Source organism: Clupea harengus, chromosome 1 (assembly GCF_900700415.2).
Source record: "Clupea harengus chromosome 1, Ch_v2.0.2, whole genome shotgun sequence".
NCBI classification, from domain to species: Eukaryota; Metazoa; Chordata; class Actinopteri; order Clupeiformes; family Clupeidae; genus Clupea; species Clupea harengus.
The window spans coordinates 25,805,153-25,825,613 of record NC_045152.1 but is presented as its reverse complement, the minus strand read 5'-3'; the positions used below and the strand labels follow the sequence as shown (position 1 = coordinate 25,825,613).

Genomic DNA, 20,461 nt, shown 5'->3' with positions numbered 1-20,461 from the left:
CAGCCAGAAGTTGGGAGTTTTTGCACATGAAGAGTAAGCTAAAAACCCAACAGCAGAAAGGTACAGAAAGCGAAAACATTACCTGGAGGTCATCAATTGTGAAGGTTGCTCAACAAATTCTAATCTTTGGGGTTGAATCACACACAAATCTAGAGTGACAGAAATCACTCATCCAGTTGATCCTCAGCTAGTTGTAGTTGTAGCTGCCCTAACTGTGCTACAACTGACAGATGTGCATTCCTGTGTATTTAATCAAAACACACTTAATGAATCACTTACCCTGCAGGCCAGTCTGGCTTTTTCATGGTCTGGTGCCATGCGAAGTGCCTGGATGAAGAACTGGACCGCTTTATCAATACAATCCTCATAGTAGAGACACAAGCCACGCACATACAGAGCATCACCATTGGTCGAGTCCATCCGTAAGATATCACTAGGGAAGACAAGGACACACATAGCTACATGTCAACAACAATCACCTGGGATATGGAGAAAATGTTAAAAGCCCACTATTTCTTTAAGAGGTGACATGGAAAAATAAATACTTTAGTTCAGGGAAAGAAGCCATACATACTTTGTAATTTGACACATAAAAAAAAAGAAAACACACAAATACAAGTGTACAATAATGAACTTCAAAATGCTGTGACCGCAGAACATATACAAAAATGAACTACCCAAGCTCTTCATCAGAGGGCCAGATCATACATCCTTACTGTCCAATAACATATTTCATTTCTGAAAACTTCCTCATACAGCTGACAACATGTGATTGGTTAAGAGGTTTATGACGGAATTCTTTTGAATACTTGAAAATAAGTTGGAAGAGACTCAAGTCACTGCATTTATTGGGAACGGCTGGGAGCAATCTAACTAGACGTCTAACTAGATGTGGTAGCCTCTCCACCAAGGCTCAGTGCTGCTCTTTGCAGCCCACCCCAATTAGCCGCACATGTGGCTTCTCATATTACTGCTACACAGACAATTCCCAAATATACTTGTCATTCCTGCCAGATGACCCCACGGTCTCGGTGCGGATCAGTGCTCGTCTCTCAGACATATCCATACACATGGATGAAGGAACGCCACCTTCAACTAAACCTCTCTGAAACTGAACTCTTGGTTAACCAGCCAATCCAGCTATCAATCACAATATCAAATAAAAATGTCCGGCTAAACCCCAACCAAGGTTGCAAGAAACTACCGTATTGCACTGTCTCCCGGTCATGCCACTTTGCACTATGCAACATAAGAAAAATCAGGTCATCAGTATGCCACTCAACTCTTCGACCATGGTCATCTCTTGCCTTGACTGCGGCAATGCCCTTCTAGCGGGCAGAGCTTTGAAGGAGTTGTCTGAGGCTGTTCAAAAAGTAAGCCAATGGTTGGAGCTGAAATATTCATGAGTATGGAGGGGGTGGGTCTGGGATGCAAAACACCTGTTGATCCTTCTGTAGGTGTTGTGGGCCTAATTCAATAAAATACTGATGAAGGAAGGTGCCTGCTTTGTTGTTGTTGTTGTATCCGGCTGCTCAGGTTCTATGGTTGGCAGGTTTTATGGCGGTCATGTTGTTGTGTTTAGCACTTTTGGGCTACAGACAGTGCATGTTGTACTGTGAAGGAGGGCCTTTACAAATCCTGGCCAGAACATGTGGCACGTGTTGCGGCTGTCACTAGCCAGTTTTGCATTGCTGTTGTATCCTGCTACGCAGGATCTATGGTTGGGCAGTCGTTTATTGGTTAGGTTAGATTGCTGAGTATCTAGCATGTGACAGAGAGAGGATTGGCCACTGCGGGAAATCTCCAACCAATAAAAAAGAATTTAACATCTTCTCCAGTGTATAACTGAAATCCGTGCCAGGACAGGAGCATCTCTCTCCATCTTCAAAGAATCTCTTTAAGACTCATCTCTGCCGAGTCCCTCCTTTCCTAACATCTCTAACACCCTAACCCCAACTTACAGTGCACTTCTTTACCTGACCTGCTTGCACTTTGTCACATTGAGTGAAATCAGTACTTAGTGCTTAATCCAAGGTCTCCTAAATTACTGAAGTTTGATTGTTGTATTTGATTGTTTTATGGTCTCATATGACCATAAAAACCTTTTCCCATGTCTTAGGCAACCTCCAAACATGCTTTAATGTGGATCTTCTAAAACAATGTATTTTTCCCCGCGCTCCAAGAGTCCAGTTTTATGGATAGCTCTTAAGATTGTGGACTCCTCGACATGCACCCCAATTCCAGCCACTGAACTTTGTACATTTGTTTGGAGTGATGTGTGGACAGTGGTGGCCCCCGTCACCAGTTAATATCTTCCTCGGATGCTTGGTTTGGGAGACAGCTTTTTCTACTTATCATCTGGGTGGTGTCATGCAACTTCCACTTTCATATGGATCCAATGGGGCTCAGTTGGATTTTAAAACACTTGGATACTTTCAAGTTCTTTTCCTCACTTAAGCATATCACCTTGTCTCTTTAGCCTTCATTGTCTCTGTATTTCACAACCTGGCTATGCTATACAAAGTGGCTGGTTCATATAAAATGTATATATGTATAATATAATATATAAATCTTTTTCCCACAGTACAAAAAAGGTCTAGAACTACTGTTTTAAGGCTTTTGTTTTACACACATTTCATTTAACATTATGAGCCATACTGTGCATCCTGAATTCCTTCCATGTACAATTATGGTTACCTGGCAACAGACTGGGCTTCTGGGTAGCGGCCTAGCATAGCCAAACACTCTGCCTTCAGAACCTTAAACCTGTGACAGGCCGGTGCAGACTCCAGTGCTCGGTCCATACAAAAAACTACCTGCAAATGCAAAAAATAGAGAAACCTTGTGAGAGAGCTGCGAGTCGAGAGACTACATGAATATAAGAGACTAAAGGTCCATTTATGCTTCTGTCAGAACTGGCATCAGATGTTTACTACCTAAGAACTTCTGAAAACAAAGCTGTCTGAACCTGAATGAATATATTTGTATGGTCTAATCCTACTTTGAGCACCACATTGAAACGTTAACTTTATGAATAAAACTCCTTTCAGCCACATAACTTCTTACTTGTTATGTCAGTAGGCATGGGGGGAAAGACATGGCAATGCCAGCATAATACATTTAAACAACTCATTCAAACCCAGCTCCCTATAATATGCAGAACTGATGAATGAAAGGTTACATTACAGATAACCCCAGCAATATACACGTGTAACATTTCACATTCCTTAGGGTCTTATGACATTAGCCAAATACACTTAATGTAAAACAAATAATTCCACCATGATCACCATAGATATTAGTGAATGAAAAATTAACTCAGGGATACTGGCACACACTACATGTCCACAGTCTTGCTTTACATGTTAAACATTTCATTTTTATAGAAGTAGTTTGATTTAAAATGCAGTACACGCCACAACATATTTTGTAATTGCTATTTAGACATAGGTCAACTGCTGGGTAATGTGAGTTTTTCCAACTTTAGAAAATAGCCGTTTAATAAAGGCTTTAAAGGGAAAACAGAGTTCAAATGATGAGCAGGATCATATTAGCAGTAGGAGTAGGATGTGATGTGATGAATGAAACACACAAAGAGACACATTGTATTGATCTCATTACCAAGAAAAAAGTGACAAGATAATGCAAAACAAGCTAAAGCTACACAGTTGAGTATTATTCCAAAACCCTTGAAGGGTAATCAGCCCATTACATTACCATTCTGAAGTCTCGTTTGTCAAAGCCAATCTCTGCCATCCTCTCATACTCCAAAATGGATTCTGCATTTTTAATCTACAAAAGAAATGGAAAATATTGACTGTAGGTAACTCAACATTTTGTTTAAAACATGCTTAGATCTGAGACATCACATAGATCTTGCATTTGAAATATGTATTTTTATTTTTTTTTGTTCTCCCACTGCATGGCAATCTTCCTGGGTCCTATGATGTCCAACCCCAGATACATAATCACATAGCGGATCACACAGTTAGCCAGCAAAACCAGAGCCAGACAACATAAATACAAACCAAATATAGCTGCAAGTGGCAATGATCATAGGCCAAGCAGCACACACAAAGCAGGGGAATACTTTACTAACAACTTTCTTTTCATTAGACCAACACAGCAATGTCAGTCTTGCCATGGAATATGTCACATGCTGTCATATGTAAGGGAAAATTGTAGTGTGCCGGTCATTCTTGAAAAATAAATTGTGGACAAATAACATCCCAAAGCACAGGAGAGTTGCCTAAACGATAAGATAGATGTCTCCAAATATTTATTTGTAATGATTTTATTACCGTTTCATAGGAATATTTCACTGAGAAATATAGTCCTTTTTTAGCAACTTCTCTTTGAAAGGATAACTTACCTCCTGCTGAGCCGAGACATTGTCAGGTTCTAGTTCAAGAACCCTCTGGAAACAACGGCTGGCTGCCATGGCATTACCGAGAGACAAGTGGCACTTACCCTCCCGAACGTGACCCTGTGGGACATAGACAAACAATATTACATTATGCAGTCAAGGTTGCTATGGTACCCTATCTATGCATCTGTGAAGGTATGCAGGAGCCCTTATAGTTTGAACTTGGCCAACATGTGAATGTGAAAAAAGCTTTGATTATTTTCATCAAAAGTAGATGATGGAACTTTCACATCTGCTGACTGATTTCAATCAAACCAGAGAACTGTTACACCTATTTAACCTCAGGTCAACCACAGCAGTTCAGCTAGGCTAGGGTAGCAAGATGAGTACCATCATCAAAACGTTAAAACTTTGCAGCGGCACCACCTGACCTTAACGAAGGCGTCATCAAGCCTCACAGCCATCTGGGAGTCCTCCAGTGCCTCTCTATAGCGACTCAACATCATCAGAGTGGCAGCTCGATTACCATAGTAACTGGCAGTCTTCGGGCACATGTCTGTTATAAATAAGAAAATAGAGATGTCAATTCCCAAATTTCAGCTAAATCAGTGTTTCACAAATCATTACTGTAAAGGGCTTTCTTCTTGATATGCATCAAGCTTATATTTGTCATGTACAATATACCACAAATACATGAAAATGTATAAAAATGGTGCCACAAGCCTCGTTTTTATTGTATTACTTGGCCAAAATGTCAAGTTGTTCATTTCCATTTTATTGAGCTCTATAAGAGAAAGTTAATTACGTGATCACCTTATATTAGAGAATTTACTTAAACAGGAGACTGGGGTATCAATTCTCTCAATACTCTCAAAATGTTTGAACAGAAAAACCTATTTAGAATGACACAAATGCTAACTACAACTAAGAACATGAGACAAAAATAATACTGGTCAAACTGTTATGGTCTTGTAACTATGGGAGGAGATGATAACCTGATTAGCCTTTTTGTGGCCCTGCACCCAAGACTGCATTCATTTAAAGAGGTTATGGCTACACTGACATGGAAAGGTACAGTCCGCAACTCTGGTGAAAGGTTGTTGATATTTGAGCTCAAAAGCCAATAAAATTACACCTTAAGTTAACTTTAGTAGGATCTTGTGTGGGTTTGCTCTGATATTTGTGTTAAATATTACAGAATGTACTGTGACACCTATGGTCATTTAGAGATTTTTACATTTGTGATTTCTGGTGTGAATTTGTGATTACATTGCGATGATTAGGCTATGACTATGACTTTTTGCATTAAAAACAAGTTGCAATCGCTGAAATCACTGTAAAATGCTATGATTGGCGCATTCTTATGTTCTCCGTCAGTTAGAGAGGAATATTTCACCACGCCCATATTCTAAAAATCCATGCTTTGGCGGAGAATTGTATTTGTCGCCAGAGTTTTGACAACCCGCACAGGTGAAATCGGACTTATCAGCCAGCCGTTATCGTCCTAAAAAATAGGGGACGATGTGTCTTGGTTACGACAAAATTAGTAAAAAGGGGAGAGAAAAAAAAGAATAATAATATTTCCAGTTAAGAAATCCATCTTTAAATCGGCAGCAGGAAGTACCTGCCAGTGAGGCATCGGCAGTTTACAACAGCGAATTGTGATTTGCTGAGCAGAAAAAATGCAAATTGTGGACAATGAACATCTATTCATGAGCTGAAATATCAAAACTGTCATCCTCTATACTAAATATTTAACAGCTGCCCTGTCTTTTAGTCACCTGAGAATTCTGCTTCATCCAAGCGATATGCTACAAAAATATGCTAACAACGAACAACCAATAAATGTATAAAAGGTGGTACAAACTCAGGCAATCAAGGAGCTAAATTTGTATCACCTTGAGTTCAAGGACCAAAAGTAAAAAGGTAATTTCTCAATAAGTGGAGACTGGCTAGCTTTCATTTCGAGTAGGCTAGCCAGTCAGTGTTTTGTTTCCACTGTTGAGAAACACGCTTCGGCCAGCAGCAAGACAAACATCTTTATTGTGGGCACCAAAAATGTTAAATGGGAGGCCATCAAGGACCACGAATCCTCCAAATGCCACAAGGAAAGGAGGTGATCTGCACCATACAAGCTCCAGAGAAAATGGAATCCGATTCAGATTCTGATGAGGGATTTTGAAGCAAGGGAGGGAGAGAGAGATGTGTGTGAGTGATTGTTAAAGTTCTGTTTAATCTAGTTTGTTCTACTTTAATATTAAAAGACTGTTAAAGTGTGGTGTGAGGGAGAGACAATTAAAATATGCATAACCATAAGTGAATAAATATTAAATTCATAATTTGTATGGGAAGATGTGTATTATTTGTTTTGTTTTTCTAAAGCAAGACAAATGTTATAGAAAAGGTTACACAAACAAGTTTGATTACAAAATGGAGGCTGGTGAAGAATGCATTTCCATCCCTGAATTAGACTTTTTTTTATCACTTGACAGCTCCAGTTTTTGAGTATTACAGCGCGCCCAGTGGTCAAAAACAGTTAATCTGCCAACTTTTATGTGTAGATATGACTTTTCTTATCTTTTTCTTAACTTTTCTTTATGACAATTCTTGTTTAGCAGATTCAATTAGTTGTGATGGAAAATTACTTTGGAAAATCAAAAATCCAACAAATAACTTATGTTGAGCTTGGTCTGAAGATCACATGCGCCAAATTTAACAAACACTACACAAAATCTGTAGGAGGAATAGGCCTAATGTTTTATATGAAATCCCAAATCAATGAAATTTCAAAATGGCGGAAATTGACATTAATGTGTGCTTTGACTTCAGTGTGACCAAGGAATCTAGTAATGCTTCATTTTTTACGTAATTCATCCATACAGTTCTAAAGTTACCTACTTAATTGAAAATAAAAACGTTTCATCTTTTTACCATAAGCTTCCAGTACTCACCATAGATTTTCATTGATGAGAAGGAGGAAGAATACAACAACATTTTAATTAGTAAAACACATACACTTACCAATGGCTTTTGTGTAGTAGTTGAAAGCTTCTGAGTAGTCCTTCTTTATATAGTAGGCATTACCTTGCTCTTTAAAATCCTCTGCATCCCTAGAAGTTAAAAGATACAGAGCAATCATGTTAGCAAGCCCACCTGATTCACTGACTTTCTAAATTGCTCCTCGTCACTGGCCTCAATATAACTCAGTAGCGTTTTTTATTTGTATTTGTGTAACTTTTGTATCAAAAGGCCATTCTGGAAGCAGCGGTGTCATGTTTATGAGGGCATTTGTCTTTGTAGAGCATGCAATTAGGTAATCTACTCATGACCAATTAAATCTAATAAAATTTGATTAAATATTTTAACAAAAAGAATGAACCAAACTAATAATTATTACCTTCATTTAGATTTTGATGGGATTACAATACAGATATACTCAACTCAAGTAAGAATTGCTTGCAAGGCCAGAAGCAGTGAGCTGACTGGAGAGGTTTAAAGGGGGCTCCAAAATTGTTAGCACCCCTAGCTCGATACTAAAAGTAACTGTAAAATAATAAACAATGTAGGTACAATGGGAACTCAATAGATGAATTTCTTGATTTTGTGATTTAGACCAACTCTTACGGTGGAACGTTAACCATTACTAAAAACAATTGCACCTCCTCCCATAACTTCCTATAACCGTAGCCTGACATCACCTGGACTATGCCCCTATCCTTGTTAAGTTCACCTTCATTGAAGCACTCTCTCCATTGCGCAGAGTCTTGACTCCCACACTGCACTCTCCTCTTACAGTGGCAGTGACGTGAGAGCCTGGCTAAGACTCCTTGTTAGCTAAGAACGCACAGCTAATCAAGAGTAAACAAGTGTATTTAGCATGAGCAGCTGCAACAGAAGTCTGTTAGCTAACCTTACAAGCAACAGGAGCAACAAATCGGGTAGGAATAACTAGTCCCCTCCAACCTGCACCAGCGCAATACAGCACAGTACCGACCATAACTACCTCGTAACCACAAACTCTTTCCAGTTTGGCTCATTAATGGACATCAGAATGGCAGAGCAGCATTACCAGGGTTTTTCCTGGGTCAAAATGGGTCTTCGGTGCTCAAAAAAAAAATTGCGCGCTATGCGCGCACAGTCTGTGTTACCATGTCACCTTATTAGCTTACATGTTACCATTTCATAAATAATGGAGGATATGCTTCAGGAAATCATTTTGCTTACACTTTAGATTAAAATAGATAGGCTTATAGATTGACAGTAGTCCAAGCCCCATGGTGCTATCATGTATGGTTCAAAGATTATCAAGGTGTACCTCTACATATGCAAACTACTGAAATGTATATCAATAAAATCTAGAACTAACCAGTGGTCAGAAATGTAACACACAAATTATGAAATTCAAGTTTATCTATTATTACTATTCATTTTTATTATACAAACCTACATACCATTCTTTTTGTTTTTATTATTAAAACTGTCCACAAATATGTTTAATAGTGTGTTTAACTTCTATTGGCCCACCAATGGAGGCTGCGTTGGAAATCAAACTTTTGTCAGCATTTTGAGTGGACATTTAATTTGCATTTGTACAGGTGTATTCGTGCACGTCGGGCTGGCCCTCGCAGCGGAACGACAGTTTACAACCGCACCGGTTTATTTATCAATGATAATATTAATATTATTATATTCGAGATGCAACACAAATCTATCCGCTCTCCTCCGAACGAGCTGAGCTTTCATTGATAAACCAATGCGGTTGTCTGCCTCTCCCGAGGCCCCGCGGTCTACTGGTACTCGTTCAAACGGGTAGACAAATCAAATAATAGCCTACACCTGTGTATGTCCTCAACATAGCAGATATTTTAATACATTGAAAGCCATGAATACTGAAAATAGAATGTTATGCTTAAAATCAGCGCCGACTGATGAAGTCAGGATGCATACGCAAGTTGATTGATTGGCAGCTGGCCGCTCTGTCCATTCGCGCACCTCACAATTGCGTATTGTTCAGACAAGACACGCTTATCAACTCGATTACTATTGATCAAAACATAACGAGGTTTCGGCTGTAGCCTATACTTGAAACATACTATTGAGACCATATTCGCTTACATGCATTGCACGCGTGATGAATTGGCAATCATTGAACAGAGGCTGCTCCTAGCTTGCCAGTTTAGAGAAGACGTTGGTTTGAATTTGAGCAAGCAGCTAGCTAGCAGTTGCTGACATTATCTAGCTAGCTAGCAGTTGCCTACAATATCTTAAAAAAATACTTTGTAGGCTTAGTGTTTTATTTAAGCAGTGTGTTTGTGTACCTATATATCCTATGTGTGATGGTTAGAATATTAATGCCATATACAATAACTCACTTATGAGAGCTATCCAAAGACTGGTGGCTGCCTTAATGTACTGTATTTAGCAGTCAACCTCCCTTACTCTGTACGTTTAGATGCTTTACAGGTAGCTGTAAGTCATTAGATGCATGAGAAATAATTCATATCTATAAATAACAGCTCACCTTTATCTTTTTAACCAGATTTGTAAACAGGTCGCGATCAATATTTTGCAGTAGCTACAATAGGCTACCTTGGTTAAATATCGAATTACGGTAGATGCATGCTAGCATTGCGCTAAATAATTAAGACAGCTAACATTAATTAGTGGTGTTAACATAAAGTCAGTTATTGTATATGGCATTAATATTATTCTAAAACACCTTCACTAGTTGTTTTAACCAGATTTGTAAGCAGGTTGAAAACAACATTTTTGAAGTAAAGTCCCTTGGTTTAAAACAGCTAAAAGCTAGCTACATTAAGTTGCTTGCTCAAATCTCAAATCCAAACCAACGTCTTCTCTAAACTGGCAAGCTTGGAGCAGCCTCTGTTCAATGATTGGCTCAGGGGGTGGGAGGTGGGATGCGCCCTTGAAGTCGACGGTGAGGGCTCAAAACACTATTAAGCTGAATTGCGCCATGAATGACAGCTTTTTTTTATCGCGGACTTTTTTTTTTGCCTTAGGCGCTCGCGATTTGTTGTAGGCGCTCGGGAAAACGGCTTAGGCGCGCGCCCAAATTTTCTCTATGCAGGAAAAACCCTGATTACAGTACCTCCATTTCCTAATACAATAAATGGGCATACATAGCCATCATGGTATAATTGTTGCATGGCTAAGCATGAGACTGCTTAACTTTGAAGTGTCCACTCCAACACCACACGGTAGGCCAATTGACAACAGGCACTAAATGGGTTGCTACGTCCGGAAGAGAGAGAGACCGGAATAAGAGAGAGGTAAAAAACTGACTGTACAAACAGTAATTTTCTAGCTTATTTACAGTTATTGAGGTATACAGACGCATGGTTATCTCTGTAGGGATCTTTTTCATGTTGTCAGAGCCTTATAACAAAATTATATTATATTATTATTATTATATATATATTTCTTTTTTTTACAGTTGCCAGTTCTAACTCAATTCTGGACCGAAAAATAGGGCCCATTGTTTCCCTTTAATATCTAAGTAAAGCCATTTATCATCATCCACAATTGGTTGTGACTACTTTGCACCCAAGAATGACTTTTATTTGTGGAGATGATTTTGAGAAATTCAAATTTGCTTGAGGCTATGCAGCAAATGGTGTTTCCTGGTTGCTATGGTTCTCTTGTTGCTATGCTAGATAACTAGCTAGCTAGGGAAACTTAAAAAAAAAACTAAAACGGTTTAAATGGCATGAATTGGCATTTGCATGAAATGATAGCTTGCTATCTAGCTGATGTCACAGTCTCAGCAATTTAACTTAGAAAAGTTATGATAGGGAAATGTCGAAACACTCAAGGTGCCTGTGCAGCTTCATATGAACACAAGTTCCTTTTCACACATACCGTAAATCCTCAAATAGTAGCCGGGGCTTTTATTTACTGAGGCAGCACAGCGCACCGGCCTGTATTTGGGGCAGGCTTGTATTAGGGGCAGGCCTTTATTTCTTACGGCTCTTCAGAATGTTCAAAAAAGTTCAGTTGATTTGAATGGGGCACCCCAACGTTAGCAGGTCTGTAATTTCTTGATATTCACCACCTTGAAAAGTTAATGACCGCTGTCATTGGCAACGGGTTTTGTGTTTTTAATTCACATCTTTCATATCATTCCGCAAGAAGTCCGTCATTTAACGTAGCGGAAAGTCATTGTAACTTGAAGTCAGCATGTAATGGGTTGCTACGCAACACCTGGGACGTTAAAGTTCTATTGGCCTGAAGAACATTTTTTTCTTAGCGTAAATCACGAAACGGCAACAAAATCATTAAAAAGAGGTATTTTGGAGGAATGTCTTCTATCCATTAGGCAAGTAACTGTATAATAACAAATTCGCCTTGTAGGCTGAAACATTTCTTTTTTTATTGCAAACAGCCATGAAATTAGCCAACAACATGAGGAGAACATGTATTTATGAAATGCATTCAATTAAATTGTGATTGCTGCTTTGTGCTGGACTGCTAGTGGTAGGCTACAGTAAAATAGGCTACCGGTACCTTTTTTTTTTTCTCCCGGCTTGTATACGGGGCCCGGCCTTTATTTGTCCGTATCGACCACGCCCCCGGCTACTATCTGAAGCCCGGCCTCTAATCGAATACCGGTCTTTATTTGAGGATTTACGGTATTAAAATATGTGTTCATATTACACACAGTAGCAAATACAAACTGTTAAGATGGTTCCCTAAGCTAGAGATAGCTAGGATAGTTGATAGCTAGGTTAACTGGCATGAGGCCTTGCATGTTTTAGACCTCTTACGGAGGTTCGTGATCCATAGCATTCTGTTACAGTCAGGTAGGAACGGGACACCCGTTATTTTATTTTTATGGAAGACTGAGTGTGAATGAAAGTCTGTTATCCATCCCATGTTGTTTTTTTACCAGACATATTAATGGGATGTGAAAGAGGGAGAGAGACCCATTCACGCTCTACCTGGCAGAGTTAGCCAACACGTTACTAAAGCCCTCGGGAATTATGGCCAAGAAGCATGACCTGCCTGTAGACTAGTCAGTCAGACAATGATCACAGCATTTCTGACCACAGCTAAGAATATGGCCCTGATGGAAATCCATAACAGTGGCCGTGCCTCTGAATGTCGGTAGCAAAGTTAGTTTCTGAAATGCTCCTGTTTTGTCTCACATACTTTTGTCTTCTGCATTACTGGATCCTGTGATGCTGTTAAGATGCTAGCACAATTTGATTGTGTGGCTAACCGGTCATGGAACTTCAAGCCAAACTTATGCAACATGCTTTTTTTCAGAGAACAATGGGCAACTTGTCAAAACTGAGTATAGCATACCAAATTAGTTTAACAGGTCTAATCTACAAGCTGTGCAACATTTCTTCAACATGCATGTATATATGGCAGGATAAAGGGCACATCTCATAGCCACACACACCATCACACTTCCTCTTGTAAATCCACTTACATAAGGACATCCTTAAAAATATGTAGGCTAATATTTTACTTCTGCCCTGAAACTGCTGGATGGGGCTTGCAGTGATGGTTGACTGATTAGTGGAAGACAACAAGCAACATTTTTAAACAAGTATGAGTATTTTTTTTACCAGATGTTATGCCGTAAATATGGCAAAAGGAATTATAATCTTACATGTTGTTAAAGCAGCAATAGGGAGTCCTGTTCCAAAAGTAGCAAGCAAACTACTAAAAAGGCATGCAAAAACCTTGCAAACACCACCAACAGCCCAGTTGACACTGATAGAAGCTTGCCAACACACTAACTGGTGTCTTTTGGCTGTATAGCTGGCAATGTCATGCTGTGAAAGCTTGTCTTCCATTTTTGCAGGGTATTCTAGCCCGGTATACAGAACTACATAGGGCATATCCTGGATGGCTATAGGGAAAGAAGCATGTGTTTATCTGTCCTTCACATGACCATAAGGTATCAAAATGAATTGGAGGATGGTACCAAAACTAGATGCCTATAAAACCATACCTCAAAATGTGTCAAATTGTTGAGGCTACAGTTACTGAATGAACAAACGCAAAACATAGGCTTTAATTAAACAAAAGTGATGCAATTTTTATTTCTCAAGTAATTCTGCCATGAAGCCATTTAACCCGAGTGTTAGCCAGGGCAAAATTCAACTGTTGACTCGACCTTCGGGTAATCCTAGAAATTAAATCTGGTTTAATGTTCTAATGTTGGTGCTGCCTCTGAAGAAATATATCGTTATTTTAGTCGTGCTTGTCTAGATAGCTAGCAGACTTTCTGTTGCAGCCGCTAGCTCTAAACTTGTTTACTCTCAATTAGCAGTGTGTTGTCTTGGCTAACGAGAAATCTAAGGCAGTCGTTGCTGTAAGAAAGAGAGTTTGGTGTGTCTGCCTTGAGAGACCATACGGTAAAGGAGGACCTTACATCAGAGAGCTTGAGAGTGACAGCTCTCCTGAGAGAACAAGGAGAAAGACAAAGTAGCAGAAAGAGAGAGTTAACTCTAGGTGATTTTGGGTCTTGTTCACCAAATCAGGGGGTAGTTCAGGTGACATCAGGCTACATCCTAGAAAGCTAATGGTATGGGGACCCCATATGTGTGTGTGTGTGTGTGTGTGTGTGGGGGGGGGGGGGGGGGGGGGGGGGTCCTGGACCGTTGCAGTGGACTATCGTAATCAGCTGTCCTCAGGGGCACCCTTCCAGCTCGGGATGCTGGCTTCACTTCCCCAGTCATAGAATGCGGGTGAGGGGAGAAAAATGACTCTTTATACATACACACAGATACGGCCCTGCTAAATGTCAGGCTCACCGGTACGTCCAATTACATTTTTTAGCTGTTTAGCAGATTTTTGGTTGCATGTTGAACAAAAGTATCAATGTAAAGTAAGTCTGAACCAAGTCTGCCCAAAGCAGTTTGAGAGATTTTCTTCTTGGTGAGAAAAGTAGAGGAAGACAATACTGCATCATGCTTTTCGAGCGCTGAAATAGTAAAAAGGATGCAACACTACAGCATTTTACTTTCTGAGCACTGTACATAGCCAACACAAATTGCTTATATGTGTATGTATACAGGCCTTTATCATGTCTGCAATATGTGACTGATGCTAGGTCAATGGGACCCAACTGGTCCTAGAATCACTGAAACCCGTCACAGTGACTCATGTCACAATTTATCAAGCAATTCATAACCTCATAACTAGTTTGACACTCTTAACATGCAGATACTTAAATTAGTCTTAATTGCAGAACTACATGTGAAGTCGGAAAATGAAAACACAACAGATAACACTATTACAGGATAAATCACAACACCGGAAGTAACTACCACTACCTGATTAGACTGGTGTCTTGGGATGGTAATCAGTGGGGTCAACTGTATCATGTAACGTTATCGAAGTATGCAATTTCAGGTTACGTTACCTTATAAAAACACAAGTTTATCTTTTGTTCTCGAGAGCTTGAACAAGCTCTTGGCCTAAATCATGAGACAGTAAAGCAAGCAAGCTAGGTAGCCACCATTTTCCACTTTTTTTATGCACAAATGGAGTAAGATCACTTGATTTCCCAAACTTGGTAAGGTAGCTAGCTAGCTAGCTACCAACCAAGCTAAATAGGCCAAAACGTGTCTTCAATACGCAGTGTTTCAGGTCTGTTGGCTAACGTGGCTAGCTAACTAATAGTTAACAACAAGGCAAAACAGCATCGAAACGATATCTCTACATCAACGGATCGAACAAGAGTTGCTCCCGATATTAAAAACCAGTTCTAAGTCACCGCTTCGCCAGCTAGCTTACTAGGCTACTTTTAGACAGCAAACCATCCAGGGGGAGGCTCCAGCTAAGATAAGGCCATCGAGACCTTGCTATTCCGCGAGCTAGCTGAACTGAATGTTGAAACAATAACATTCAGTGTGATCAACTACCCATCAATAACGTTTAATCTTTTCGCCAGGAACAGCTTCCCATGTAGTATTACCTTTCCATGTCCTCATCATCGAGTAATTCCATTTCTGGATCCATGGGTACATCGAAGTCTACTGACGACATTTTGCTGTGAAAGGAAGGGGAGGGCATGCGCTCTCTGCGGGCCCTGGTAAAGTCAAACGTTTGCCGACGCGGACAATGATATCTGTCTGCAGAGCCAGTGACGCCGTTTCAGACCAGCAGTTTCAGGCCAGTACCATTCGACGCATGCGCGGCCACTTTTTTGGGCAACAGTATAGTGAAGTTTATCCCAGCAACAATTTGAAACTATAGATTTATTTCCGCAAGAAAATGCAAAAGTCATTGCCGGCCGTTGCAATCACGTGGCTGCTATCACTTCACCCTACGAAGGTTTGAATCACCTGTTGGATGAGCATTAAATATCATCTAACAAGCCGCAGGGCACGGATCCACCAACACCAATGACCCACACATTGCTGTTACAATATTAGACAATATTCAAAATGTTGATGGTCTCCCTTCATTGTGTGCAATGCACCTTTTGATCTAGGAGGAAATCGATCGCTTCGTTCCTTTGAAGCATGTCAACTTTTTTTTCTCCACAGCCGGAGATAGCAATCAAGATTTTAATTAGTGGTACCTCAATGGTGGAATGACCTACCTAGTGCTATTCGATCAAGACAGCCGTGGTACATTCAAAGAGTATTTCAGTGTGTTAAAAGACTGACCTCATCATCAGGTCATCTGTCATTGTAATATTTATGCTTGCTGAAATATAATATTTATGCTTGCTGAGTGAAAAAAAAAGTTTCTAATATAAATTTAATAATGCGTCATTTCTGACCTACAAACACAATAACCTACATAACACAATCTATGTGTGCGCATGTGTGTATTCCGTTAGAGGACAAAATGAAATGAGAGAGGAGGGGAGGTGTTGTCCATATCAGGAAAGAGGCTATCTGGGGGGAAGGAGTTCAAATGTATACAATTCCAACTCAACAACAACTCAATTTTATTTATATAGCACCAAAACAATAAAATTGTATCAAGGTGCTTTCCAGAGCCCATGGCCCAAACCCCCTTAGAGCAAGCACAATGGCGACAGGGGCAAGGGAAAACTCCAGGAAGGAACCTTAAGCACATAAGGGAACCTTATGAAAATCTGTTTGGAACCGGCCGGAGATCAGAATGAGCATGTTAGCATACATGTGCTCAATGTACACAAAACATTAAAACATAACATGGTATATACATGATGCATACAAAATTGATTGAGGATAAGGTCGGGATAGAGCATTCAAGTATTGTAGAACAGCTTAGTGGGTATACAGTGTGCTTGTGAGGTTACTACAAAGATAAATAGAGTAATGGAACAGTGGAGTAATGTCGATGGAGGCAATTATGTACATTGCAGGTAAATGCTAGCAGAGTATGGGGTAGAATAAGTGCACGACAATGTGGCGGGGGTGGGTGTAGGCCGAGGGTTTCTGCTAGTGAGTGGGTAGAGTTCAGCTGCCAATTCGCGTTTATGTACATATTGTATATGGTGTGTGTGTACATATGTATATGGTGATGAGGAACAATGTTTCCACTGCCATCAGCATTTTTGATCAAAGGTCATGCTATAAGAGAGACAAAAATTGGTTAGTAAACATCAATTTGATAAATAGATGAAGAGATAAATATAGGTAAACAATTCACAGTAGGTAATATGGCCACTTTATCAGTATTAATATTAGCATAATATGATATAGAAGGAGAGGGAGAGGCTGCCTGGCAAGTTTATTTATGGAAAGTTGTTTATGTTTAGTTTTGATGAGTTATGTGTAGTTATGGTTGGCTGACACGGTGCATGCACATTTTAGTTAGGATAGCAAGGGTGGCAAGATACACAACAGTGCACAACCCCGCAATAGATGCCGCAACACATGCTTCATGCTGTACCCGGGTCCTAAACAGTACAACATGCGCTGTCCGTAGCCCACTCCTGCTAAACATAACAACATGGCTAACAAGAAGAAATAAAGAATGAGGTGACAGGTAACAGGTTTTTGATGCATTATTCATGACTATGGGATGTGCTAAAGAGGAATGTGAGGAATTTGAATATGGAAAGGGTGTCTGCATCTCAGATAATAGCAGGATAATTATTACATAGGACGGGACTCGATAGAAGAAGTGCTTTTTGGTATTTTTGGAATTACAAGGAGACCTGCACTCTGGGAACGAAGTGATCTTGGTGAGCCATAGGAAATTCCTTGAGGTAATTTGGAGCTAAGCCATTTAGGGCTTTGTATGTTAGAAGGGGTACTTTGAAATCAATTCTACTTTTGAGAGGGAGCCAGTGCAGATAGGCAAGTACAGGTGAGATATGTTGATATATTTTAGTTCTAGTAAGTGTCTAGGCAGCAGTGTTCTGTATAAGTTGGAGGCTCTTTATTGAGTTGTTGCTACATCCAGACAGCACAGTATTGCAGGGGTCTAGTCATGACATAATAAAAGTGTGGATTCGTTTTTTCTTCATCTTGGAACGATTGGACTTTTCTGATTTGGGGAATATCCCATAGATGAAAAATTATGTCTTTGAATTCTGTTTTATGTGTAAATCAAGTAGGAAGTCTTGGTTGATTTTTGCCTAAATCTTTGGTACTACAGTTGGATGTCAATGAGATGCCATCGAGTGTGGGTAGATGGCTACATAATTTCTTTCTCAATTGTTTAGGGCCTACAAGCATAACCTTCTTAACCCGTATAACCTTTTATATGGGATTAAGGAGCAGGATGTTGTTAGTCATCCATGCTTTAACATCTTGCAGGCAAGCTTCTATCTTGGGTAGCTGTACAATTTCACTTGGTTTCATGGATAGGTAAAGTTAGGCGTCATCAGCATAGCAATGGAAGTTGATACCATGTTTCCTTATGATAGCATCTAAGGGTAGCATGTACAAGGAGAAGAGCAAAGGTCCAAACACAGAGCCTTGGGTAACACAAACAGGAAATGACCTGTTTGGACATTCCAATATGATAGTAACAAAGATAAACTATTCTATAACCAAGGGAAATAATAAACAACATTCTGTGTGTGCCCGTGGCCCTGTCCCTCTCTTCTGTGTGTCCATGGCCCTGTCCCTCTCTTCTGTGTGTCCATGGCCCTGTCCCTCTTCTGTGTGTCCATGGCCCTGTCCCTCTTCTGTGTGTCCATGGCCCTGTCCCTCTTCTGTGTGTGTCCATGGCCCTGTCCCTCTTCTGTGTGTCCATGGCCCTGTCCCTCTCCTGTGTGTGTCCATGGCCCTGTCCCTCTTCTGTGTGTCCATGGCCCTGTCCCTCTTCTGTGTGTGTCCATGGCCCTGTCCCTCTCTTCTGTGTGTCCATGGCCCTGTCCCTCTTCTGTGTGTGTCCATGGCCCTGTCCCTCTCTTCTGTGTGTGTCCATGGCCCTGTCCCTCTCTTCTGTGTTTTAATAGGTTTTGTTGGTATTTACCACATCAGGCAAACTGCAGTGGGCAGTTGCAATGTTTCAAACACATAATGTTTAGATTATTCTTTTTTATTTAGATTATTAGATTTAATAAAAAAAATCAATGAATGTACTACACTTGCAGCAGAGGTTTTCCTTGTCAATTCAATTCATATAGTGCCAAATCAATCAAATTGCTTTACAGATCCCAGAGCCTGAAAGCCCTGGAGCAAGTAGTGAAGATTTGGTTTCTTCCACTTGCACCCTTTTTGTGCTATTTTATTATACTGAGCATGTGCATATGTCCTCACAGTTCGGAGGATAAGTCACGGTGAGTTGTGTATAAAGAGAGCTCCTACACAATTTTTTTTAGAATGCAATGACTGAACATCCTAAATCAATACATATTATGTAGAGGCGTTTTACATTCTGTCCATAGGACAGTGTGTTTGTGTTAGTAGTTATGAACATCTGAATGTATATTTTATCGAAGTCCAATATCACACGTGTGAATATCCAATATTTCATTTCCCTCCTACATTAGCATAAAGTAACGTGTCAGTGTGTTGTGTTTATATAAACCGTCACCCATCCATCAGATGGTGCAGTTGAAGGTGAGCTGGAGGTCTTGGAACCCCCCCCCCCCCCCCAAAAAAAACTCTGCAGAGCCTCCAAGTAAAGATGTAGTTGAACTCAGGTCCACATAACTCCATTCTAAAAATGTTTCATCTAGGCCATTCTTCATACAATGACCTGGCCCAATGCTTGTGACAAGGACTCTGATGATGTCAGGATACCTTTGAATTTATTGAGACCAGTAGGTGAACATAGACATTTATAAGATCTATTTTGTATCATCTGATTCTGTAACTCATACCCCTGGATGTGTACTCTGTCTCACTGAGACCTGAACTGTTAGCATCTGAACCCATTCCCCCCAGATAACCTTCCTGCTATCACCCTTTGTCCCCCTCCCCCCACCCTACTGTCTCCCCTTCCTGCCATTACCTGTAGGGTAACTGTAGAATTGTATTCATAACTTTAACTCAATACTGTCTTCCAATGGTTAGTAGGGCAAATTATACTACCACGGGATGAAATCTAAGGTGGCTGGTGTCTATGTGCAAGAGGGATCGCAGGGCAGTAGTTGCATCTTACTACACATCCAAGATGAGTCATGATGAAAAGACTCCAAGGGTGTCCACTCTGCAAGGAGGCTCGGACACGGTCCCACTGCACTTAATATCCTTCAGCCTCCAAAGTGCTTTTAACCAGACACAACCCCATGAAGATCCTCATCAGACAGATAGGTGTATGAATAGAATAGAACAGACTTTATTTGTCATTGTGCATTAGATACACAACGAAATTTGCTTGTGCAACCACTAAAAAAAAACAGTGCTTACATCCACATACACCCTTCAACCACACTAAAGCATGTTTGCAACCCCACGCACTCACATACATATATTAAAAAACATAAATAGGGAGATCATCAAGACATCATATATGGCACAGAGTGAAAGTGCAGTTGTGTTGGGTGGAGGGTTGTGTGGTTATTTGGTTCTGTGATGGCCCTGGGGACGAAACTGTTCTGCAGTCTGGAGGTGCGGGCTGTATTGGCCTGCCAGAGGGAAGCAGGGTGAAGAGATGGTTTGCGGGGTGAGTCATCCTGCAAAATGCCACATGCCCGGCGGAGGCAGCGTGTCCTAA

General features: G+C 40.3%; 1 protein-coding gene across 1 annotated transcript; it reads right to left on the bottom strand.

The window, feature by feature from the left end:
- Positions 1–10: 10 nt before the first annotated feature.
- LOC105898810 (DnaJ (Hsp40) homolog, subfamily C, member 7) lies at positions 11–15,665 on the bottom strand. The gene is made up of 7 exons (XM_031573442.2): positions 15,321–15,665; positions 7,388–7,476; positions 4,798–4,922; positions 4,373–4,486; positions 3,718–3,792; positions 2,698–2,816; positions 11–433 (listed from the first exon to the last, which is right to left on the bottom strand). Exons 1-7 carry the CDS (start codon positions 15,416–15,418, stop codon positions 253–255), a joined length of 801 nt encoding a protein of 266 aa, XP_031429302.1. The 5' UTR covers positions 15,419–15,665; the 3' UTR covers positions 11–252.
- Positions 15,666–20,461: the final 4,796 nt, after the last annotated feature.

Excerpts from the sequence above, each read along its gene's own strand:
- LOC105898810 (XM_031573442.2), bottom strand. The coding sequence starts at position 15,418 with ATGCCCTCCCCTTCCTTTCACAGCAAAATGTCGTCAGTAGACTTCGAT. Across the intron at positions 4,923-7,387 it reads CTACTACACAAAAGCCATTG|ACATGTGCCCGAAGACTGCC; the intron begins GTAAGTGTATGT and ends TATTTATAACAG. Across the intron at positions 4,487-4,797 it reads TTGATGACGCCTTCGTTAAG|GGTCACGTTCGGGAGGGTAA; the intron begins GTCAGGTGGTGC and ends TATGTCCCACAG.